The sequence below is a fragment of the Dipteris shenzhenensis genome, chromosome 16, assembly GCF_047967505.1.
Source record: "Dipteris shenzhenensis isolate YYH24624 ecotype China chromosome 16, Dip_SZ_1.0, whole genome shotgun sequence".
Lineage (NCBI taxonomy): Eukaryota > Viridiplantae > Streptophyta > Polypodiopsida > Gleicheniales > Dipteridaceae > Dipteris > Dipteris shenzhenensis.
Window position 1 is genome coordinate 43,394,330 of NC_141611.1, and position 23,483 is coordinate 43,417,812.

Below are 23,483 nucleotides of genomic sequence, written 5' to 3' on the forward strand. Positions count from 1 at the left end.
CAACTTTGAGGAAAACCTTAGAATTTGAAACCCACGTTTTGTGATTTGTCCAGAGAAAAATGTTTTCTGTGAGTAACACTTCCATCACTTATTTTATGAGGCTTGCACGTACACGTACTCTCATGTCAGGTCTCTACTAGTAAGTATATCATGCTCTAGTAACACTTCCATCACTTATTTTCTGAGGCTTGCACGTACTCGCATGTCACTTCTCTACTCACGTTTTTGTTGCATAGCTTCGTTGCAGTTTGACCCGTCCTTGAGTCCTTGTTGCTTCCGTAGCTTCGTTGCAGAGGGCGTGCTTTTGTTGCATAGCTTCATTGCAGCTGGACTGCTCCTTATTGCCTCGAGCTGGAAGAGTGAGTTTGAGCTGCTTGAGCGAGAGAGAAGTAAGCTTTGCGAATTCGCGTATGTAGCTTTTTCAGCGCTTGCAAGATCCAGGTCGCAAGAATCTGCAGTAGCACGATACCTTGGAGCTGTCGTGATTTCAGAGAGACACAAATCTATGGCTGGTCGTTCGGCTAAAAGCCGTTTGAAAGGGAAAGGACGTATCTCGTCTCTAATTTGTTGTTGTCCCCCGTCTCCTGACGAAGCGACTGCGGAGCCTCCTCCGGATGATGCAAACGTATCCCCTTTGTTGGCTGCGATCGAAGTGCAAACGGATGATGCAAACGATTCCCCTTCGTTGGCTGCGATGGAAATGCAAACGGATGATGCAAACGTATCCCCTTTGTGGGCTGCAATGAAAGTGACGCACGAAGATCTTGACAATTTGTATGATGACATAATCCAGGTGATTAAGCTCACCCATTTAGAGTCGTTGAGACTGGAAATTCAGGTAGAATTGCTTGATAACCGTATTTGTGCTGTGATGTGCTTCAGTTTTACGATCAATGCGAGCAAGGGTCATCTTCCAAGAGCGATATCTCTTCTTCTCTTTGGAAGGACTACACAAGTACAGCTACTTCTTTTCTCAAGACGATCGATCGATGTCCAGGAGTGTCGAAGCAGCAGGTTGGTCGGCTTGCTACGTTTCTGAATCCTGAGTCAAGCAATTATTCATTCTTAAGTGAGCGCTTTACAACGCCACCATGCTTTTACTGTGCAGATGGTAATGACACAGCCAGGTGTATTTTTGCCGTTTTTAAGAGACACTCTGCAACAATTCGGCCAGGCGCATTGGGCCGCTTTTGGCTTGTCCTTCATTGCTTTGACCCTTGATATAGTCACTACTTCCACACAGAATAGGGCCGACTGCAAGCAAATGTTGAGTGGAATGGTCAAGCTTTTGGAGTACGTGAGAATGCTATGGAGATCCTCCACGGAAGAAGAGATCTACAAGCTTCAACGCATCGTAGAAACAATATTCCGATGTGCCATTGTATGTGGCAAAATATTGAAGGAAGATCGTCTATTTCACAGGTTTTCTTCTTTCTGTTTAACCGTACGAGTAAAGGAGTCACGGAGACTTTACATATACCGACTTTTGCGGATTGCTGATAAGTGTATTAAAAGCATTATTGTAGAGACAAACCAAAATTCTGCAACTGCTTATCATCCTCAAGCAAACCCAATTTAGCATCGTGTCCTGAAAGCCCTCTGCTTCACCATAGTTTTTTCTAGCGGGGTTCAAGCGGTGCTTTGAGTCCTCCACGGCCCCTTCAGTGTGAGCAGGGTGATTGAACTTGCTAGCTCATTTGGTGATTGTCCATAGATGAGGTTGTCAACATCCTCCCTCCTCAAGCGACTGGGGCTGGAGCCTCCCCGACTTTGTTGATCGAGCGATCGAGATCGAGAGAGAGAGAGGAGGGGGGGAGCGAAGTGCAAACTAGAGAGTAAAGTTTTAGGATTATTCAACAATATTAAGTCCTAATCAAGTCACATCATAGAGGCTTTGTCATTTTGAATAGTCGGATATACAGGCATTAGAGAATCTTTCACTTTGGAACAAGCAATAGTCTGTGTAATCCTTGCTTCTATGCAACGATTCGGGAGTAACTCCATTGGCACTTAGTATTTCCCCATATGTATTTTAGAAGACGAATGCATTGCTGACGCGTAGCTGTTGCTTCGTTGCAGCATTTACAGAAAACTTATTAGTGTGCTAATAGGGGCCCGTAACGTTCCTAAAAATATATTCTATTAATTAGTCACAGGGGGGGTGGGGGCAGGGAGAGTGGTATAAAGGAAGCCAAATATTTTGCCACGTCTCGATTCTACCACGTTCCAGATTCTTCCTCGCCGCCTTGCACAAAGTATAAATCCCCCGGGCTGGAGGGGGGGTGGATGCAGAGGGAAGGGAGAGAAGAGCGAGAGGGAAGGGGGAGCGAGAGGGATGAAGCGAGAGGGATGGAGACGTGGCCTTCGATAGCAAGGCCTGGATCAGGACTTGCTGGGGAGGAAAGAGAGGCAGGCAAGAGAGAAGACTGAGCGAGGGTCGAGGGGAGGGAGAGAGATGCAATCGAGCGGTCAAAGGGAGGCAGATGGAGGTGGGAGAATTAGCTTACGGTAGGCTCCTTTGTACTTTCGGTGAAGCTGGGTGCCCTCTTCCTCAGTATCTCATGCTGCCAGGAGACATGACCAGAATTTTCTTTGGAAAATTACGAAATTTTCCCAATTGATTGCGGTCCAAAATACTGTGTCGTTTGATAGTTTCAGATTTTTGAATCCGAAGGAGCCATTAGAGCTAATAGATGTGTGCTATTAGCTCTACGGTGATGCTTCTCTCGCATTTCCTCCTGCATGTCACACTGCCTAGAGGCCAGTTTTAAAGCTTCTCCTTGTAAGAGGGCATCTCAAGGGCATTTTCTAATATTTCAAATTGCAATCAACTAGAATTGATTAGTTTTGTCCGAAGAAGAGGAAGATAAACCATGTTGGTCAACGCTGAAGACACAAACACAAAAAGTTTACTCGACTAAAGTGACACTTCTGTCATGTCCGTCCCTTAGAAGGAAAATAAGAACCACAATAGAGCAAAGCTATATATATGTGTGTGTGTGTTCCTCTCTTCTTCCACTGGATCAGATACCGCACTCTTGGAAGCATGGCATAATCAAACTTGTGCCCAAAAAACATCTGTGTGACCATATGTCAGATTGGAGGCCTATTACTTTGATGCCTGTAGTTTACAAACTCATTGCCAAAATGATTGTGTATAGGCTTCACGGGATACTGAATGCGGGCCTTCATCCTCATCAGTATGGGTTTGTGCCGCGAAGACAAATCCATGACAATATCTCCAATGGATTGACTGCAATTGAATATGCTAAGTACTCGCATCAAGATGTGCTCATATTGCAGGTAGATATTGCTAAGGCATTTGACACTGTTCAATGGGATTTAATCTCTTAAATCATGACAAAATTGGGCTTTGGTCCAAAGATAGCAAATGCAGTTTACTGGCTTTATTCTAGCTCTACTTCTCAGTGCATTCTTGGGGGTCATCTATCTCGGTCATGGACATTGGGTAGATCAGTTAGACAGGGCTGCCCTCTTGATGCTCTCTTCTATGCCATTGCGACCCATCCCCTCTTAATGTATCTTGATCATCTTACAAACACAGGACAGATGATTGGTCTTAAAATCCGTGGGGTTGCATCTTTTTTGGCACAAGCATATGCTGATGATTCCTTCTTTATGCCACAGAATTCTCCCCGAGAAGTTCACATGCTTATGACCACTCTATCATTGTATGGATTGGCAGCGGGATTGCATGTCAATTTTGACAAATCTAAATTGCTTCCCCTGAAACAATGTGATTGGCATTCTATTCTCTGGCCAGGTCAGGTGGTGCATTCCAAAGATGTAGTGAGGCATTTGGGATATCCTATAGGATGGCATATCACTAGGAAGCAGCAGTTAAAATGGATCTTCCAAAGACTTCAACATAAACTGGAATACTGGAAAATTTCTACTTGGCCACTTCATGTCAGGCTCAGAATAGTACAGTCCATTGTAATGTCCTATGTCCAGTTCTTTTTGCCTTTGCTGCATTGGTCCTCCAGAGATCTTTCAGCCTTTATGTCTCAAGCTATGGAGATGTTATGGAGGACAAAAACTGCTGTGAAAGCATTGAGACTGATGAAGATGGAAATGGTGTGCTCTCCTAGGATGCATGGTGGACTTAATATCCTCAATATAAGATATCATGTACTTGCAAGGAAGGCGACTATGCTCCATACTTTTTTCCACCAACAGCAGTCATGGACTTGTATGATAGCATCCATGTGTGTCAACATGAGGACTTCTGCTTATGGTCATTGGACTATTGATCATTGGGAGGTTGTCATTGGGAGATTTGTAGGGAAGATACCTGGCTGTCCTTTCTGTACTGCTCTGATACTTGACTGGAAACAAGTACTTTCTAAGGTCAAATGGGCTCCTGATAATTGCTCGGGGACAAACTCAATGAGGAAAGAAAGTATTCATTGGAGTGCCATCTTTGACATTCCACTCGCTTTACAGGAACCTGTTCGGGCATACAATCTCATGAAATTGGAAATTAGATACATACATGATGTGGTAGATAACCAGGGCTATGTCTTATATTTTCCTCAGGCCACTGCTTTCTATGCATTGGGAATGCACCATAGGTTTATATGGAAGAAAATTGCTGATTTGTTACATCCTTTTCTACCTGTTCCCCCTGTGGCTGACACAGACATGCTTATGGATTGGCAATTGCAACCCTTTGCTACATGCTCTCATCCTGTTTCTCTGCCTCCCTTGACCTCCATCAAAGCCTATAGGCTTCTTCAGCCTGCTCCATGGATTCAGCAATATGCTTATACCCTGTGGCATATCAGGAAGCCCCTCTCATGGTGGCGGAAGAATCTCCGGATATTATGGAAGTGTAAAATGCCTTTGAAACAAAGACTTTTTCTTTGGAGATGCATGACAGGCACATTGTCAGTGGGAGTCACACTTGCCAAACGTCGCATTGCACCATCCACATGTTTAAGATGTCAGGCTCCTTCAGAGACTGTCCCTCATTTGCTTTGGCACTGCCTGTGTTCTAGGAACCTCCTCGGGAGAATTTTAGATCATCTTCGACTCCGTTTCCCGAGTCACAGATTTGGGAAACATTTTTGGCTATTTGGCAGATTTATGAGGTCTTTGTCTCAATACTCACTATTTCTCTCTTGGGTGAGATATTGGGCTCTTTGGACAATCTGGAGTGAGCATAATTTGGCATACTTGGGTCGGGAGATTCACAAGTCATATGAATCTTTCCGAGCCTCATTGGGGCAATCCTTATATGACGCCTGCCATGAGGGTGATATAGATGCTTCTTGCATAGAGCTTTTCTTTTTATGTTTCTGATCTTTGGGATACTCTCCATTTTGGAGACTTCCCATCTTGTAAATTTATGAGCATATAAATACAGCACTGGATATTACTAAAAAAAAAAGAGTGTGTGTGTGTGGGGTAGTGTGTAGGAGAGAGAGAGAGAAAGCTATGGTGTCTCTTGCCCTCTAGCCACTTTGTCAGTGTCTCTTGCCCTCTAGCCACCTTGTCCAGTCCCGTACAGCTTCGCTATAACCATCATACAGCTCTGCTCTTTTCCGTACGTCGTTCAGTTTTGTCGTCTGTACATCCCGTACAAGGTGTGTCCTTTTCCATAGGTTGTATAAGCTCTGCATTGTTCCGTTGTCCGTACATCCATACAAGCTCTGCCCTTTCCCGTACGACGTATAAGATCTGCACTTTTCCTTACAACGTACAGATTCGGCGTTTGTACTTTCACACAGTGCGCACATCCGTACATCCATACAACATGTACATTTGTACAACAAGTACATCTCTGCGTCCGTACATTCTACTCCGTACAGCACGTACAGTTTTTATCGTACATACCCTTTCATGATAGTCAGCCGTACAGTTTGGTCAGGAATACTACTCTTTCATTCTTTTCTCGTCCTGCAGGCATTTGGGGGCTTTGGTGCTTTCTGCTTCTTCATATAAAATGGGAGACTATGCATATGAGAAAACCTTTCATAATGAAAGGTCGAGTTAGAACAAAAACAAAAGCAGGTGATGGATCAGGATGACCCTCTTCATGCCTCCGTAGAGGCTCAGCTTGTTTATGAAGTGATGCATGAGGGTTTTGAGGACACTCGAAAGAGTTGGAAAGATTCGGTTCCCAAGATGGGCATCATGGTTGAAGTGGATGATATCTATGATACTGTATAGGATTATGCTAAGCATGCTATCATCATTTTCTTTCCAGGACGAAATGACTGATGAAGAGTATAAACAGATTTTGTTGGAGCATTCTCCTCTCTTTTATGGACAGCAGATGGTTCATGTGTTGCCTTGGACCCCCGACCAGGGATTATCAGGCTTTGATTCGACATTGCTGTCGTGTATGGGTAGAAGTGGTCGATTTTTCCCAATGCTTAGCCTCTCTTCTACCAAAAATTGCAGCTTCTATTGGTAAGGTGGTTTGTCCACCGAGACCAAATGACAATTCCAACAGATTTTGTGTTTTGTGGGACACTGATAATCCAACCCCAGAATCATATTCTGTTACAGTCAATAATGTTCGATGGGCAGTGCCTTTTATAAGTTTAGATGGGGTTTATTTGCAGGTGCATGATTTGAATGTAAGACATTTGGGCACCTTGCTTCCCAATGCCCTTCACGTGTTCCCAAAATGCCATTGAAGATTGAATTTCTCCCGCTTCAGAATAAGAATTCTAATGCCTCTTCTGTGATGAAGAATAAGGGTATTCGACAGCTTTTTGTTGAAAAGGAAAAAAACAAAACGCAGGTAGCATCGAATGATAATACTCCTCTTTCTGTGCCCTTTACATCTCAACCACAGGTGAGAGAAAAAACTTTGATTGAAGCATGGCAAACTCCTAGAAAAGTTATGTCGCCTAGGAGACCCTTGCCTTCTAGGACTTGGAATGGTGCATCTTCCAAGGGAAAAACTCCTGAAGAGAATTCTGGAATTGGTGATACTTGGGCTTCAGTGATTGCCAATCATACTCTATTTCTAGAAGAGGAAGTTGCTGCCCTCTTGGCTTCTCCTCGAGCTGATTCTTCCTCTCAAGGGAGAGGCTCGGATATTGAGGTGGAAATGCAATCATAGACAGCTTTTTAGCTGATGTACATACTTGTCTTATATCTATAAATATGCTTGATGATATCAAATGTGTTACTCTCAATGTACAAGGTATGTGTGATGGTAGAGAATGGAAATATGTGTGGATGTATCTCAACAAATTACAGCCAGACGTAGTCGCATTATAGGAGCATAACCAACACATGTATGCGGGTCAGACTGGACACTTTGTTGGTTATGACATTTTTTATGTTGGGGAACACTCTTTCTCAGGGGTGGCTTTCTTGGTGAAGCATGATCTTCAGCCGCTTGTGGCCCTCAATGATCATCAAGGTAGATGGATTATCATACGATGTCTCATTCAAGGAGAGATTTTTGAATTTGCCTCAGTCTATGCTCCACAATCTTTGCACGAAAGGTCTTTGATTTGGGATGCTATGCAAACTTATCCATGGAGACATTATGCTTTCATATGTGGTGACTTTAATAATGCTCCACAATAGGGAGATAATACCTCGGGTAGCACTCATATTTAGCCTCTGAAATGCAGGCATGGTCTCAATTTTTGCTTCAGCTTAGCTTGGTTGATCTTTGGAAGGAATTACAACCCATGCAGCTGGGCTACACCTTTCAGCATAATGCCCAATCTTCTTATCAGGCACGCTTGGATCGATGGTATTGAGTTGATCCGCAGCATTGTGATAATTTTACTTGTAAACTTTGGATTGACCATGCCTTCACACATTCGGATCATGCGCCTCTTTGGTTAAGGCTCTCCGTACATGCTTTTCCAGATGACAGATTGCCTTGCAGAAGGCTACTGTTGATAAATAATAGTTATTTGAAGCATGGTGACTTTAAAGCATTGGTTTGTGATGCCATTCAACCATTTTCTCATCAGTCACAGATAGATCTTGATTATGCATGGCAGGCTTTTGTTGCTAGAATGCGAGCTGCTATTCGGGATTATGGCAAATCTCATATGAGAGCACTAAGGGAGACTATTGCTCATGCCAAATACACTTGGCAGGATTTGACAGAGCTTGGTCATCTTAGGCCTTTGTCTTCGGAAGAAAACATTTTGCTATGCCAGGCCAGATTTTACCTCCAATCTAATGATAAAAGAAAGCTCATTAAATGGGAAACACGCTCTCGACAGAAAGCTTTTCTTGATAAAGGTTGCTCCTCAAAGCAATTTTTTAAAAGCTTGCATTACAAGGGACAGGCAGCATATATATATGTCGATACGGATGCCTCATGGTGCCTGGTCTTCATCACGCTCAGAACTTGCTGCTGCTTGTGTGCAACACTTCTCTTTTAATTTTGGGCATGTGGATCATCCTCCTCCTCAGATTGTGTCTGCATGGCAACTTCTTTTACAGCATGTCCATCCTATTCTTTCTGTTACACAGGCTTTGGAATTGGAAAGCCCCTTCACAGAAAGTGAATTGTGTGATGCAGTTAAATCCTGTGGTAGATGGAAATCTCCAGGATGGGTTGGTATCTACTCTGCTGTACATGGTTAATTCAGCTTGGGAAAATCAGCACATGCCAATGTCATGGAAAAAAGGACTTGTGAAGCTCTTTCCTAAGAAGCAATTATATCATTCACACTCTGATTGGAGACCAATCACACTTATGCCGGTATTTACAAAATCATAGCCAAAATGCTTGCAGACCGTATCAAAGGTTATTTGCATGAGGGCCTGGATCCTTCTCAATATGGGTTTTTATCCTTCGTAGGTATATCACAGACAATATTGCAAATGCTTATGTTGGGATGGAATGCAAAATACACGCAATAGGATGTTCTACTCTTGCAGGTGTATATTGCAAAAGCTTTTGATACAGTTCAATGGGAATTGATCTAGCAAACCATACGAGCTTTGGGGTTTGGAATAAAAATGCAGTAGGTTATCCATTGGCTCTATGATGACAACAAAGTTGCCTGTATTCTCACTGGAGACATCTCTGAAGAATGGACTCTTCTTTGTTCGGTCCGTTAGGGATGTCCCCTTAGTGCTTTGCTATATGCCATTGCTACGCATCTTATGTTGCAATATATAGACCATCTGATGGATACATGAATCCTTCATGGGTTGGAAATGGCATAAAATCGCAACATGGTTGCTCAAGCCTATGCTAATGATTCCTTTTTTACCCCAAAGAATACTTAGAATGATCTTTTTTGTGTTGCTTCTATATTTATATTTGAGCACAGACTATTTGTTGGCTTGCACTTACATTAATGGTTATGAAGTACACACATGTTTATGAAGCTTTATTCTATAGTGAAACACTTCCGCGTGTAATTTTTGGCCCCATCTAGTAGTCTTCCGCTACGGGATACCCTCTAGTCGGATTTTCATTCTCTAGCACATGTATCAATCTTCCGTTGCAGGATACCCTCTAGTGGGATTTCATTTTATAACATGGTATTAGAGCCTCAACGGAAGTACTCGGGAAGTGGAGCTTGAAGGCAAGGACCTTGTTGAAGGATGACCTTGATTCATTGCTAAGAAAAAATAGGCCCCCCCAGTGAGAAAAAAACCCCTATTGATTAATTAGTTGGTGTGGGGGGAGGGGGGAGTGGTCCATGATGGCAAAATATTTAGGAATAAAGGGGTGAGGCCTTGAATTAGATAAAGGGGGAGGGGGAGAGGCAATAATTAGTTTCATTGAGGGAGGGGGAGAGCTTGAATTAAATAAAGGGGGGAGGGGGAGGGGCATTAAAGAGGAGAGGGATTTGCCAGATTTGGAGGGGGGGACCACGTATGAAGGGCATTAAAGAGGAAAGGACATCCCAAAGGGGGAGGGGGATGAGGGAGGATTTATAATACTATTATAAGGAAAGGGGCATATAATGTTACTTTATAGCTTAGTGGTAGGGCTCACGCTTGGGAAAAAAAAGGTTTGGGTTCGATTCTTTTCTTGAACTTTTGGGGAAGCCCCTCTTAGACATAGTCTATGCATAAAATAAATTAAGCCATGGAGAAATATAGGTTAATTAATGCATTAATAAATTAAGCCATAGAGAAATATAGCTTAATCAAAAGCATAAATAAATTAGGCCATAGATAAACATAGGTTAATTAAGCTCCATGCACCAAAACCTAATTAATCGATTGGAATAGGAGAGTGAATAGGAGAGGTAAAGGATTCGGTGTCCGAAGGATTGTACCTAGGTGTGAGACTCAGGTTTAGACAGATTTATGGCGCTCTAAATTCTCTCTCTCTTTCAGCTCAATATCTAGATATCAAATTCCAAACTTTGGTGAGACAGGCAAGCTCGACGAGACCAACTACTCGTTCAACTACTCGTGGTGGAAAATGAAGGTTCGGAGCCACTTAGTGTTGAGGGAGTTGTGGGGGATTGTGACAGGGACGAAACTGTTGCCTGAGGCTACCATAAGTACTCTAGCCACATCAACCTCGATGGCAGCAGTGACAATGCCTGTGGACCCTTTATTAGTGAGAGCATGGTAGATCCGAGATGCAGAAGACTTTGTGGGTACGACGGTGGATATGGTGTTGCCTCATATTTAGATGGCGAATACTTCTTTCCATACCTAGACGACATTGAGGAATATGTATGAGCTTTACAATAAGGCGAGAATTTTGGACCTCGAGATAGAGCTGTACATCATGAGGATGGGTGAAGGGGAATCGGCACAGGAACACATCACCAAGATGAAGGTGGTGCTGGATCAGTTGGTGGCAATTGGTCAAAGGACGAGCTCGACTAGGATGGCAAGGCTATTGCTGAGGATGCTCCCCCGGAGTTATAGTAGTTTTATGACTACGATGATTGCAGGGCATAGGGCAGTGCTTGTGACTTTCGAGGAGATGGTTCCATTGCTGTTGCAGCAAGAAGCTCGGGACAAGAAGTATGATGGTACAAGTAAGGATGATAAGACCCTGATAGCTCAGGATAGGAGCAAAAGCAAGGGCAAGGATAAGCTTGACAAAGGCAAGCCCAAATCTAATGACAGAGCAGACTCTTCAGTAGTAGTTTTGTGACCACGATGATTCTAGGGTGTAGGGCGGCGCCGGTGACTTTTGGGGAGCTGGTTCCATTGTTGCTGCAACAAGAAGCTCGGGAAAAGAAGTGCGATGGTACGAGTAAGGATGATAAGGCTCTGATAGCTCAGGATAAGAGCAAAGGCAAGGGCAAGGGTAAGCCTAGCAAAGGTAAGCCCAAATCTGACGACAGAGCGGACTCTTCGGATAAGACAATAAGAAAAAGAGAAAGAAAGAGAAGAAGTGCTTCTCCTGGGATGAGCCAGGACATTTTGTGAAGGATTGATAAAGAAAGAATGCTGATCAGAAGAATATGGGTGCCAGCGCAGAGTCAGAGGAGTCAACTCAGCAGGTGACAGAGTAACTTTTCTTGGTGGTAACTCCGAGTGCTGCTGAGATTAGATATGTGGACCTTGGTGTGACTGTTAGGATGTAAGACATTAAGGATTGGTCATAAGAGGAGTCAGGATCCTTTGTGAAGGTGATGGATAGTGACGAGTGCCTGGAGTCATCTCGGTGCTTGGCTGGTGTTTCCGAAGCAGGGGGGGACTCTTCGATTGGACCTGAGGACTCAAGGTCAGACTAGGCTGTGACTTAGAGGGGGACAACAATATAGAACTAGAGTTGGAGCTCACGGTTCAGGTAATTTGGATTTGTGCCTAGGATATGATATCTTGGGTATGTTATTTGGTCGTAGACCTAGCCAGACGGAGGACGGGTTGAAACAGGACCTTGAGAGCTTGGTGCCTGGAGGACTTCAGGCTGTTCACCTATCATGAGGGGGATAGTTGGAGATTGTTGGTACCTAGAGAGCTCGAGCTTGAAGGCGGGTTCGTGACTGAAGGTGGTGGTGCCAAGGATGGACCTGTGTGCTAGAATGGTATGTGAAAGCAGAACCAGACCTGGCGGAGCTTAAGCCACTGGTTGAAAGACTATGATGACACCAAAGTGTTTTAGAGGGCTGTGACCTGGAAGCTACAAGAGCATCTTCATCGACGGAATTGGATCTACAAGAGCTACAAGAGCATCTTCATCGACGGAATTGGATCTAGCCAATGTGGGGTCGATGAGAGGGGGTGTTGGAATAGGATTGGTCACCTCCCCACCTGTGATGAGGAGTGCATTGGAGGGGTGGGCCATAGAATACTAATAGGCATGGGGCTGCTGCATGGGCAGCACATGGGCTGTCATTTGGGCAGCGGAGAGTGTGTAAAGTACCTGGCAGAGGAGATCCACCACGGAGGGCAGATTTGGCAAAGATGCTGTCCACACATGAAGAGGACAGAAATGCACAAGTCCGCAAGGTTATTTGGTCCCTAAGGGGCTTGGAATTGAAGCTGATGATGGACAGGCCTGCTTGGGCCAGTGGCTGCTTGTCACGTGGCCAGGTAGGGCCAGCCAAAGGCCGGAAGAATGCCCCAAGGGGAGGTTTTTATAGGATGCAAGAAGGCATTGTCTGGAGCAGACCCTTGAGCCTGCCAGGAAGAAGCGCTCTAGTCCTTTTATTTGGCAAGGCCTTGAGCCCTATAAAAGGGGGTCATTTGGGCCCCCATTTACCATCACTTGGAGCAGCCCTCAGTTTAGTGGAGAGGAGCAGCAAAGGGCCAGCCTTGGGCCTACGTTCAAGAGGAGAAGGTGACCCAGAAGAAGCTGCAGACTGAGCTAGAGTCGCAGCCCACCTAGGCTGGTATCCTGATAAGAAGTTGGAAGAGATCCTTTGGATAGAGAGTCTTCATATGCTCAATGGAGCACACAGGCTCAGAGATCTAGAGGTGCCAGGCATATAGTAGGAGGACATTTTGGTATTGTATTGTGTCTGGTTTTGGATGGACGAAAATTTATGTGTTGCTTCTATATTTGTCTTTGAGCACAGAGTATTTGCTGGCTTGCACTCACATTAATGGTTTTGAAGTACACACATGTTTATGAAGCTTGATTCCATAGTGAAACACTTTCTCGTGTAGTTCCTGGGCCCACCGATCAGTCTTCCGTTGCAGGATATCCTCTGGTGGGATTTTCATTCTCTAACACATCTATCAGTCTTCCGTTGTGGGATACCCTCTGGTGGCATTTCATTTTCTAGCATGGTATCAGAGCCCTGATGGAAGTTCTCGAGAAGTGGAGCTTGAATGCAAGGACCTTGCTGAAGGACAACCTTGATTCATTGCTCAGAGGAATTAGCTTCGGTGTTTGAAGGATTGTACCCAGGTGGGAGGCTCAGGCTCAGGCAGGCATCTGAAGGATTATACCTAGGTGGGAGGGTCAAGTTTAGACAGGTGTAAGGCACTCTAAATTCCTTACCTCTTTCTGGTTCATTATCATGGCTAAATAGCAAATCCCAAATTTTGGTGAGACAGGCAATCTCGACGGGACCAATTACCCGTTGCGGAAAATGAAGGTTCGAAGTCACTTGGTGTTGAGGGAGGCGTGGGGGATTGTGTGACGGGGATAGATAGTGCTGTTGCCTCAGGCCACCGTGACTATCGCAGGCAGTGACAACTCCAATAGATCTTGTATTAGTGAGGTCATGGAAGATGATGTATGAGGAGGCCTTGGCTTTCATTGTGGGTCCGACAAAAGGGTGCCAGCTCAGAGTTAGAGAATTCATCTTCGCTGGTGGTGATAGAGGAACTTATCTTGGTGGTAACTTTGAGTGCTGCTGAGATTAGATATATGGACCCTGGTGTTACTCTCAGGATGTCAGAGATTGAGCATGAGTTATGATCCTTTGTGAAGGTGATGGACAGTGATGAGTGCCTGGAGTCATTTGGGTGCTTGACTGGTGTTGCTGAAGCATAGGGGGATTCTTCGGCAGGACCCGAGGACTCAGGGTCAAAGGGAGGCTGTTACTTAGAGGGGGACAACAACATATAGCCACAGTGAGAGCTTCACGGTCCAAGTCAACCAAGCTGCATCAGGCTGAATTGGGGATGCTTCGAACTCAACCAAGACTATTTGATGTGGGACTGAAGGCTTACTGTGAATCATCCGTGAAAGCATGAGAATCTGTAGCCTCTCAACTCAAGCCCAATCTGTCTCTGATAGGTTTGGTCCCCACCAAGGGCTGCTATACATACCTGCAAGTTGGACCAAGAGTCAAAGAAAAGAGTCTTGGTGCGAGGATCCTGGAATTGAGAATGAAAGCTCTGCCGCTCGAGTCTGGCTAGTGTGGCGTACTCCCTGCTCAGCTAGGCTTGTAGTATTGGGTGAAGATCAAGTTGGAGAAAAGTTGGTATAGTGCTAGGCGCATCGTGAGAGAGAGAGAGTATATTAACGTCCATGGAAGACCAACAGGTCTATGGGACATCAAAAAAACCTCTCTAGTACATCTGCTTAGGGAGGGCACATGGCAGCTCCCAGAGAGTGAAAAGAGCAGCTACAATTATTTAGAGTACCTATGTTATAGCTTGAAAAACATAATGAGCCATACATTAGTTTGATATTGAGAGTCTTTTGGCTTAGATTTAAACTCCGTAATGATTGCCATGCCTCCACGATATACTGCCCATTTTCCATCATTCCTAGCAGCCTTGACCTTACCTAATTCCGTTGCTTATTTTGCAGTTGAGCTCGTGTAAGTTCCCAGCTATCCATATCCTAGTCCCTTTCAATTTATAAGATTGTCGGAGAAGCTTGATACATAGATCACGTGAGTTGAGCATAATGATAGCATGACCTTGAGAGTGTGAGATTTGAGTTGGTCTGGCTTCATCATCATCATTGACATCATCACCCTTGTCAACCGTCCGCGAGAGGCATCATGGGCCTGTGGGACAAAGTGCAGAGTACACCAAAATACAAATACAACAGGAGAAGGATAGACCTGTAGTGTGCTATCACTGTGAACCAAGTCTTGCTGGGCATCTAAGAATGGATAGGAGGGTTCAGCAGATAGGGGCTCTCGTAGTGATCGGGGCTGCAAAGGAATGATACCCATGATAGAGCATTGACGTTGATCATTCGCTATGGTCTCCTCAACAGTAGCTCTCCATGTTGGAATAGGAGGTTCTTCGATCTTCAGCTTAAAGTATACTCAGAAATACTTCCGGAAACACTCATAGAGAGAGATCTATGTAGACAGCAAGAGAGAGAGAAACTGAGAGTATATCGTCCACTAACAATGGGGAAAACTCAACACCTCATAAACTGAGGTACAACTCTGCTGCCTAAACTCTCCTCACAACTCCTTGGATGTGCTGTCCTTTATAGACTTCAGTGGGCTGGAGTGTGAGAAATGGGGGGGAATATGAGCCCCTTTTATAGTCCAGGGGCTGGGGCATATCAACCGACCAGAAGGGGCCGACTCAGCCCCTTTCACCCACCTGGGCAGCATCCCCATGGGGCGCCCTGCAGTCGGCTATTTGGCCGACCAACCAGGCCCAAATCTGGGCCTATATAAGGCCCTGGTGTAGGGCCTTTGCTGCCCTACAGCCAGCCTTCTTCCGGGTCCACTTGGAGGCCCTATATGCAGGCCCCCTATGCTGCAGTGGTGCCTACCCTGCCCCCTATTATCTACTGCCCCTTTGTCCCCGGCTCACAAGGTAGGGTCAGTGATTTCTAGCACCCCCTCTCAATGACACAATCGTGGGCCAATCTCCATGCGTCGAATGAGGTGCTCCAACTGCTCCTTGGGGAGAGCCTTCATGAAGACGTCTGACATGTTGACGGCGGTCGGACAGTACATCAGCTCCATGATATCATCAATGATGAGCTCTGGCAATGGCAATACACCTTTGGTTGTCGCACATGATCACCGTCGCATCCTTTTGAGTCACGTTCATGTCCTCTGGGATCCACCTGAGCCACAACGTCTCACATGATGCAGTGCACGCAGCTCTGTACTCTGCCTCTGTCGATGAAAGGGAGACAGAAGGTTGTTTCTTGCTTAGCCATGAGATGGCCCCTGATGCAAGTATGAAACAATACCCTGTAGTAGATCTTCTAGTGTCACCATCACCGGCCCAATCACTATCACAGAATCCACCTAGCTCGACACATTTACTGTATGTGATGCCATAGGTGCATGTACCCTTCAAGTACCTTAGCACCCTCATGCCTGCCTCCCACCTCCCAATGGACCTTCTTGGGTTTGGCGGAGAATTGACAGAGTAGCGCTACTGCAAAGGAGATGTCTGGCCTGGTGTTCGTGAGATAAAGTAGACTACCCACCATCCGTCGATACTGTGATGCATCAACTGGCTGAGACATATCATGGATGCTCAGCTTCAGACCAACCTCCATGGGAGTGATTGCCACCTTGCAGTCTTCCATCTGAAACCGCATTAGTAACTCCCTGTAGTAGTTCTCTTGAGAGATGAATATGCTGCTCTTCTCCTACTTTACTTCGATCCCAAGAAAGTAATGAAGAATCCCCAAATCTGTCATCTCAAATTCCTCCATGAGAAGTTTCTTGGCTTGATAAATTTTCTTCGAGTGGTTTGCTATAAGGATAAGATCATCCACGTACAGGATAAGTACCAGTCGCATCCCCGTCTCAGTGAAGAGATAGAGGTTTGCCTAAGATGGACTCAGTTGTAACCCGATCTTCATGAAGAACTTGCCTATCCGTTGGTACCATGCCCTCAGGGCCAATTTCAGCCCATACAACGCCTTCTTTAGCTTGCATACCTTGGATGTGGACCTTGGGACCTGAAAGCCTGGTGGCTGATCCACATATACCTCCTCCTCTAGGGTTCCGTTCAAGAATGTGGACTTCACGTCCATATGAAAGATAGGCCAACCATGATGGGCAGCCAAGGCAATAATAGTGCATATCGTCACCATCTTGGTTGTAGGGGCGAAGGTCTCATCAAAATCAAGTCCCTTTGATTGTGCGTAACCTTTCACAACCAATCGTGCTTTGTATTTGCCCAAGCTCCCATCAGACTTGAACTTTAGCTTGTACACCCATTTGGTACCAATGACCTTCTGCTTGGGCGGATTTTCTAGCAAATCCCAGGTGTTGTTCTTCAGAATGGCGTCCATTTCTACCTATATAGCATCCTGCCATTCTGGGATATCCCTCGCTTCCTCAAAGGATCTAGGCTCCTCGAGTTGAGCCACCATAGCATAGTTCATGGAGGGAGTCTTCACGTTGTGTGGAGGCCACCGTGCTCCGGAATTGCTCTCAGGAATGTCCGCGACCTGTGAGTCTGGTAAAGTCTTCAAATATCACTGAGGTAGCTTCTTCTCCATGGAGATTCCTTCGGAGCTGGCACTGGGTCATCTTGCTCCTCCTCCTTCTCCTCGGGTTCTTCAGTCTTCACCTCCTTGATGGTGACCCTGGATGGGGGTAATGTCGAAAGTTCATGAACCTCTTCTTCAATCTAGGGCTATGACTCTTTGAAGATCATGTCCCTGCTGATGAGGATCAACTTCTTCACCGGGTGGTAAAGGCGATAAGCTTGGATTCTTCACTGTATCCCACAAAGATGCATCTTCTGCTATGGGAATCAAGCTTCGTCCGCTCATCCTTATGCACATGAACAAATGCATTAGACCCAACAATCCGCAAATGAATAGTAAGCTTCATATGGAGTCATATCATTAATAGCCGTGGCCTTGGTTCAGTTGAGGATGTGAATGGCAATGTTCACGGCTTCACCCTAGTTGAGCTGATGCTTGGTATGGGTATGGCAATTCTAGATCGAGCACCCATCGGTTTATGGAGTTTTAGCGTGGTGAGCTAGAGGCCTGGGGGTCAAAGGCAAGTCCCGTATGCTTGGGTCTGTCAGGGTCTTGGTATCTTCTCCACTCTCTAAGTTTCCATTTAATACGGAGAGTCCACACTTGAGGTGGCACTAAATAAATAAGGTGGGAGGAAAGAGTTCTCCATGAGATGTCTAGTGGGTGTAAGCGCTTCTCAGAGCAAAGCCGGTAGTCAAAACAAAACAACACAAAACTTCTCCCTCGTAACATGGTCAAACTTGTCTCTGTGACGGTCGTGTGCTTCCGCTCAGCAACTTCATTCTACTGAGATGTATAAGTTGTAGTAAGTTGCTGCTTGATCCCGTGCTTCTTGCAAAATCCATTGAACTCGATAGAAGTGAACCTCCCCCCCCTTTGTTTGTGCGGAAGGCTTTGACTGCCTCCTTGGTCTCTTTCTCTACCCGGGCCTTCCATTCCTTAAATTTCTCATAAGCGTGAGACTTCTTGGCCACGCAGTATATCCAGGTCATCCAACTAAAATCATCCACAAATGACCAGCTCAAGATCTTCCAACGTCAAGGTATTGAGCAGAGACCTTGCAATCTTGAAAGTAGGCAAATCGCAGCTGCAATCCATGAACTCATAGCACCATGTGGGTTCTAACCTACCAAGACTGCTTGACTCAAGATTGGGTAGGTGAGATCCTGTGAGGATAAGGCTTCTAACATAGACAAAAGCTACGAAGGGGTATGACCATCGTCCAATACACCTATGTTCACTATCCAATCAAAAGTACATCTTATATTGCTACAAGACACCCACGCTTAACTTCCTCTACAAACGTACATGGTGTAACTTGGGTGTCTTATATTGTTACAAGACACCCATGCTTAACTTCCTCTATGCACCTACACGGTAAAGAAATATATTGAAAACCTTTCTACCCCGTCCTCCTTGTCACCTATCTGTAAATGTGAATTGTAACCCCCATAAACCTTCATTGCAAACTTATGTGTATCATCCAAAGGTTGTAACTGCACCCTTTGTGCTTGGTGAAGAGAATCCAGTGAAGGAACATGGTGGAGAGGGAGAGGGAGAGAGAGAGAGGGTAGGCTAGGGAGAGAGAAGATAATACTCAAATTGAAACATAATGAAAGTGAAATGAGCAATAGACCAAAATGGAAACACTCACATTGATAAGCTTGATGTAGACTCCTTGATGTATGTTGATGTGACACACAAGTACAATCATATATAGGATAGACACACACTAGAATACCAAAGTATATATGGGATATCTCCCAATATGACACATGGCACTCACACATAAAACTCTACTAGAACTCCTAGTAAAACACACTAAAACACACCTAACTTGACTTCATGTTCTAACACTCGTCATGAAGGAAAGGTGAGGCACTACTGGAATGGAACCAAGAACAGAACATGACAATGACGAACTACTAATCTGTGCATCCCAATTAACTCAGAGGCTTAAAGTCTGAGCATGTTCAGAGGTTGATCCAAGCACTCTCATGGCTTCTCATGGCTTGAGACTCAACATGACTTAGAGGCTCATGTCTTAGCATGGCTACATGACCAGCTCATAGGTTTAGGAATACACCAACATTCTGAAACTCGGCCAGGCATGATAAAGAGAACCTATCAAAGACAATACATGGCTCCCACAATACATCCCCTCCTGGCTCCAAAATAGCGTGAGGGGTGACATGGAGCCACACACCATAGATAGAAAAACACCATTTTAGGAGGACTATCGAAGGCTAAGAACCTTTATTGGCTCAAAGAGATTATTACATTCAATTTTTGTGGGACTACCTAGGGCAGAGTACCCATATACATCAAGCTCATGGACATATTTTAGAAGACATAGTCATCATCCTCATCTACCTCGTGAGGGAAGGATAGATTTTGGAGATGAGCAGTGAGAGCAAAAGTTGGTGTTGGAGTGTCATCTGCTTCTTCTTCACTAGTGGCAGGTGCAGCCAACTTAGCATGCTCCTTGGATTGTTGTTTGGCAAGCTTCTGAAAACAATGGTTCTCTGTATGGCCAAGCTTCTTACAATACGTACATTTGAAAGGTTTGAATGGCTTCTTACCCTTGGAATATAATGTATGGTCCTCATACATCCTTGTGCCTTCGTTCATGTTCAAGAAGCATTGCAACCATTTCATCAAAGGACACATCCCGTGCTACACAGAGTACTCGTATGATATCACAATACTTAGAAATATCCTCAATGCTAGAAGGATGACAACCACTTGATCATCTTCCCTAACCGGGGCCTTTAAAGCATCAAGTTGGGTGATGAGGGACTCCATATGATTCAAATGAGCATTAAGAGAGTCTTCGTGCTTCATATGGAGCTTAAAGAATTCCTGTCTGTGAAATACTTTGGAATTGATAATTTTATTGCCAAATAAGCGCTCAAGCTTGTCCCACAATTCATGTGCAGTGTCATCCAAATCCAAGTGATGATTAATGTCCTCAGACAAACCCAAACCAATGATAGAAAGATTGAGAGTTTTCCATGTTAGAATTTTCTTTTCATCAAATTCATGTTTCTTGTCTTTGCTACTAACCACCTTCCACACACCTTCCTTCATAAGCAGAAGCCTCAGCTTGGTTGGCCAAGTTGAAAAGTTCTTACCATAAAACTTTTCAATGACAATTCTTGCTTTGGAATACTCCATGTCTGCTTCAAATGTTGTAGCACTACGGGCTGAAGTGCGAGCTTGGAGCAAAGGTTAGAATAGTATGGGCTGCAGCAGCAGCTCAACTTGCAGTCCGGGCAGAAAACGGCCAAGAAAAGGCATCGGACCAGTTGGAATAGTGTAGGCAGCAGCTCATGTTGCGGGGTAAATGGCGGCATTCTTGAGACGTAAATAGCAGCAACAACACTCTTTAAGTAGGTCGTTTCTTCAAAAAAAGGCTCCAAATGAGGTCGTTTTTAGGGTGACCAGTAGTAGAAACGTCTCCACAACAGTAAGCAAGTATTTCCTTCACAAAAACGCCCTGAAAACAGCAAAATGAACTGTCTTTGAGGAAAAACGGGCTGTTTTTGAGCAAAAAACGTGGTGTCTTTTCCTCTACGAAGACGCCCAGTGATGCCCACAAGAATGGTGACAAGTTGGTCCAAATATAAGCACAAATCTGCAGCAAACTCGAGGCTGATGGCGGAGCAAAACCAACAGCAAGTCCAATTTCACGAATCAGCTCCAATGCCCGGCAAAAGCCGCAACTCATGGAGAGGCTAAGAGTGAAGGAAGAAGGGCTACCTTCCAAGGGAAAAGAGTGAGAGTAGCTCCTCTTTCTTGGCCTCCCTCACCTCAAACCCTTGGAAGAGCAAGGAGCAAGAGGGAAAGGACTAGGAGAAGGAAGGATGCAGGAAGAAAGAAGGGGAGGAGGAAGGATGGTTTTGATACCACATGAAGAACATGGTGGAGAGGGAGAGGGAGAAAGAGAGGGTAGGCTAGGGAGAGAGAAGATAATACTCAAATGGAAACATAATAAAATTGAAAGGAAATGGAAATGAGCAATAGACCAAAATGGAAAGACTCACATTGATAAGGTTGATGTAGACTCCTTGATGTATGTTGATGTGACACACAAGCACAATCATATATAGGATAGACACACACTAGAATATCAAAGTGTATATGGGATATCTCCCAATATGACACGTGGAACTCACACATAAGGCTCTACTAGAACTCCTAGTAGAACACACTAAAACACACCCAACTTGACTTCATGTTCTAACATTCAGTTGAACTTTTCCTCACGACATGATAAGTTGAAGTCGTTAAAGCAACAATAATTAATATGACTGTTTATTATAGTATAATCTAGCAAAAAATATTCATCCACAAGGGCAATGTGCACGTGTATTGTTACGCTCTAGCCGAGGTAGCATGACCTCGGAAGAATCAGTCGACATTTCCCTTATAGGATCTATTTTTGTAATATATGTGTTTGCGCTTTATGTAAATGATCGGGAGGGATTAATGTCAAGGTCCTAGGTGAGGGCTGATAGCACCAGACTAGATAGATCTGAGACCAAGGGCCTAGTGCAAAGATTGTGCCTAGGGGCAAGGAATTAAATGCATCCCAAGAGAGGGGTGAAATGTTGCATTAGGAAGGCCCTATATGGATGACATGTGGCATCTAGATCTATCTAGGGATTTGGGGTCTGTCAAGGCTAGTGAGAGAAGATAAGGATTGGGATTTTACGTGATTTCGTTTACAGCTCTCTCTCTCTTGCATGGAAGTCTTGGCAGAATTGGCTGGGGGGAAGAACTCGGTGCTTCTCCCGTGATTTTCCGTAGGAATAGTGAAAGTAGATAACATTTGGTATCAGAGCTGAGGTAAGGATGGAACCCGTCGGGTTGTGACGGACAGCAGGTGGAGCGATCAAGGGACGTGAGCGTCAAACTATTGACGCAGACCTACACCAGCAGGTCGTAGAGCATAAGAACGGGCACGTAGGCGGTGAAGTTAGATTCTAAAGGCTGCATAAACAGACCAGCGTCGAGGGAGGTCCAAAGTGGCCTGTGAGGCGAAAGGGACGCAGCGCAGGTTGGCTACCGTGGCCAACGAACGGTTGAGTTTGGAATAGCGGGTTGGTTCTGCAGTTCGACGAGGATCGACGGAGAAGGGAGGCATGAAAATCTTGTTATGGTTTGTGATTGAGCGACGTGCACGATCTACGACGAATTAGGTGAAGGCGTAGGATAATGGGTAGCAGCAAACACAAAAGCGGTTGTACCCGTGCGCTTCTTGCTCACTGGATGTACTGGGGAGATCCTTACTCAATTCGCAAGAATTTCGGGGTTTAAGAATTGGCTTCTTCACAAGGAGGAACACTCCTACCTGGAAGTTTTCGAAGACAGAAAGGGTGATTTGGTCTACCTGACGGCCGACTCAGACTGTCTTATAGAGCAGTTGGAGGTCTCTAAGATATACATCATAGGTGGCCTAGTGGATCGCATTAGAGGGAAAGGTCTAACTCTTGAGAAAGCGAGGAGTCAAGGAATCGCAACAGCAAAGCTTCCCATAACCGAGCATCTGAAGGTGATTAGCTCGCCGGAAAGCTGGAGGTCCTACGGAAGTTTACTGATAGGCTAGAAGTGAGGGATGATTCGTTACCATGCTGAGCCAGATGACAAAGAGCAAGGTCTAAGTGCCGTCTAATTGGCGATGCTTCGCTGCTGGCATTCGACACTACCCATGATAGAGCACCGTCCTCGATAAGTTTAATCGGAAGAAAATACAGGACTGTCGCCAGCACTTGGACTGGGAATTCTGAAGGGGTTCAGTCTGTGAAAGTTGCAAACCGTATATATAATAGGGCAGAGTCAATTTGCGAGTTTCGAGGATATCCAGGGGGCATCTCTTTCCCTTTATTATATATATTTCAAGTTTTCAGTTTGCAGTAGTTGTTCCTGTACAGAAAGGGATTTTGAAGTGCTGTACTTTTGGAGTTTTCGCGTAAGAAGAGAAGAAAGAAATTTATTTTTTTAAAAAAAAAAAAAAAAAGGAGAAAAAATTTTTATTTCCCTTTTCAACAAAATGGAGGCAGAAGGGCAGAATTCAAGGGTGAATCCTAGTGAGTCTAGAGCACAATCTACACAACAGATGTCACATCACGCAGCACCTACATTGATTGGTAGGACTTCAATATTAGAGGATGCTTTACAGCAGATTATGAACCAGCAGCTT

General features: G+C 44.8%; 1 protein-coding gene across 2 annotated transcripts in view; it reads left to right on the forward strand.

Moving 5' to 3' along the window:
- The first annotated feature begins 196 nt into the window (after window positions 1–196).
- The window catches only part of LOC147892997 (uncharacterized), a 68,901-nt gene continuing 45,614 nt past the window's right edge, over window positions 197–23,483 (forward strand). For both annotated transcript variants that reach the window (XM_087386730.1, XM_087386729.1), the window contains exons 1-3: window positions 197–793; window positions 883–1,014; window positions 1,109–1,422. In XM_087386730.1, the coding sequence (XP_087242856.1) occupies window positions 203–793; window positions 883–1,014; window positions 1,109–1,422 (1,037 nt within the window). In that variant the 5' untranslated portion in view covers window positions 197–202. The remainder of the gene's footprint in view (window positions 794–882; window positions 1,015–1,108; window positions 1,423–23,483) is intronic.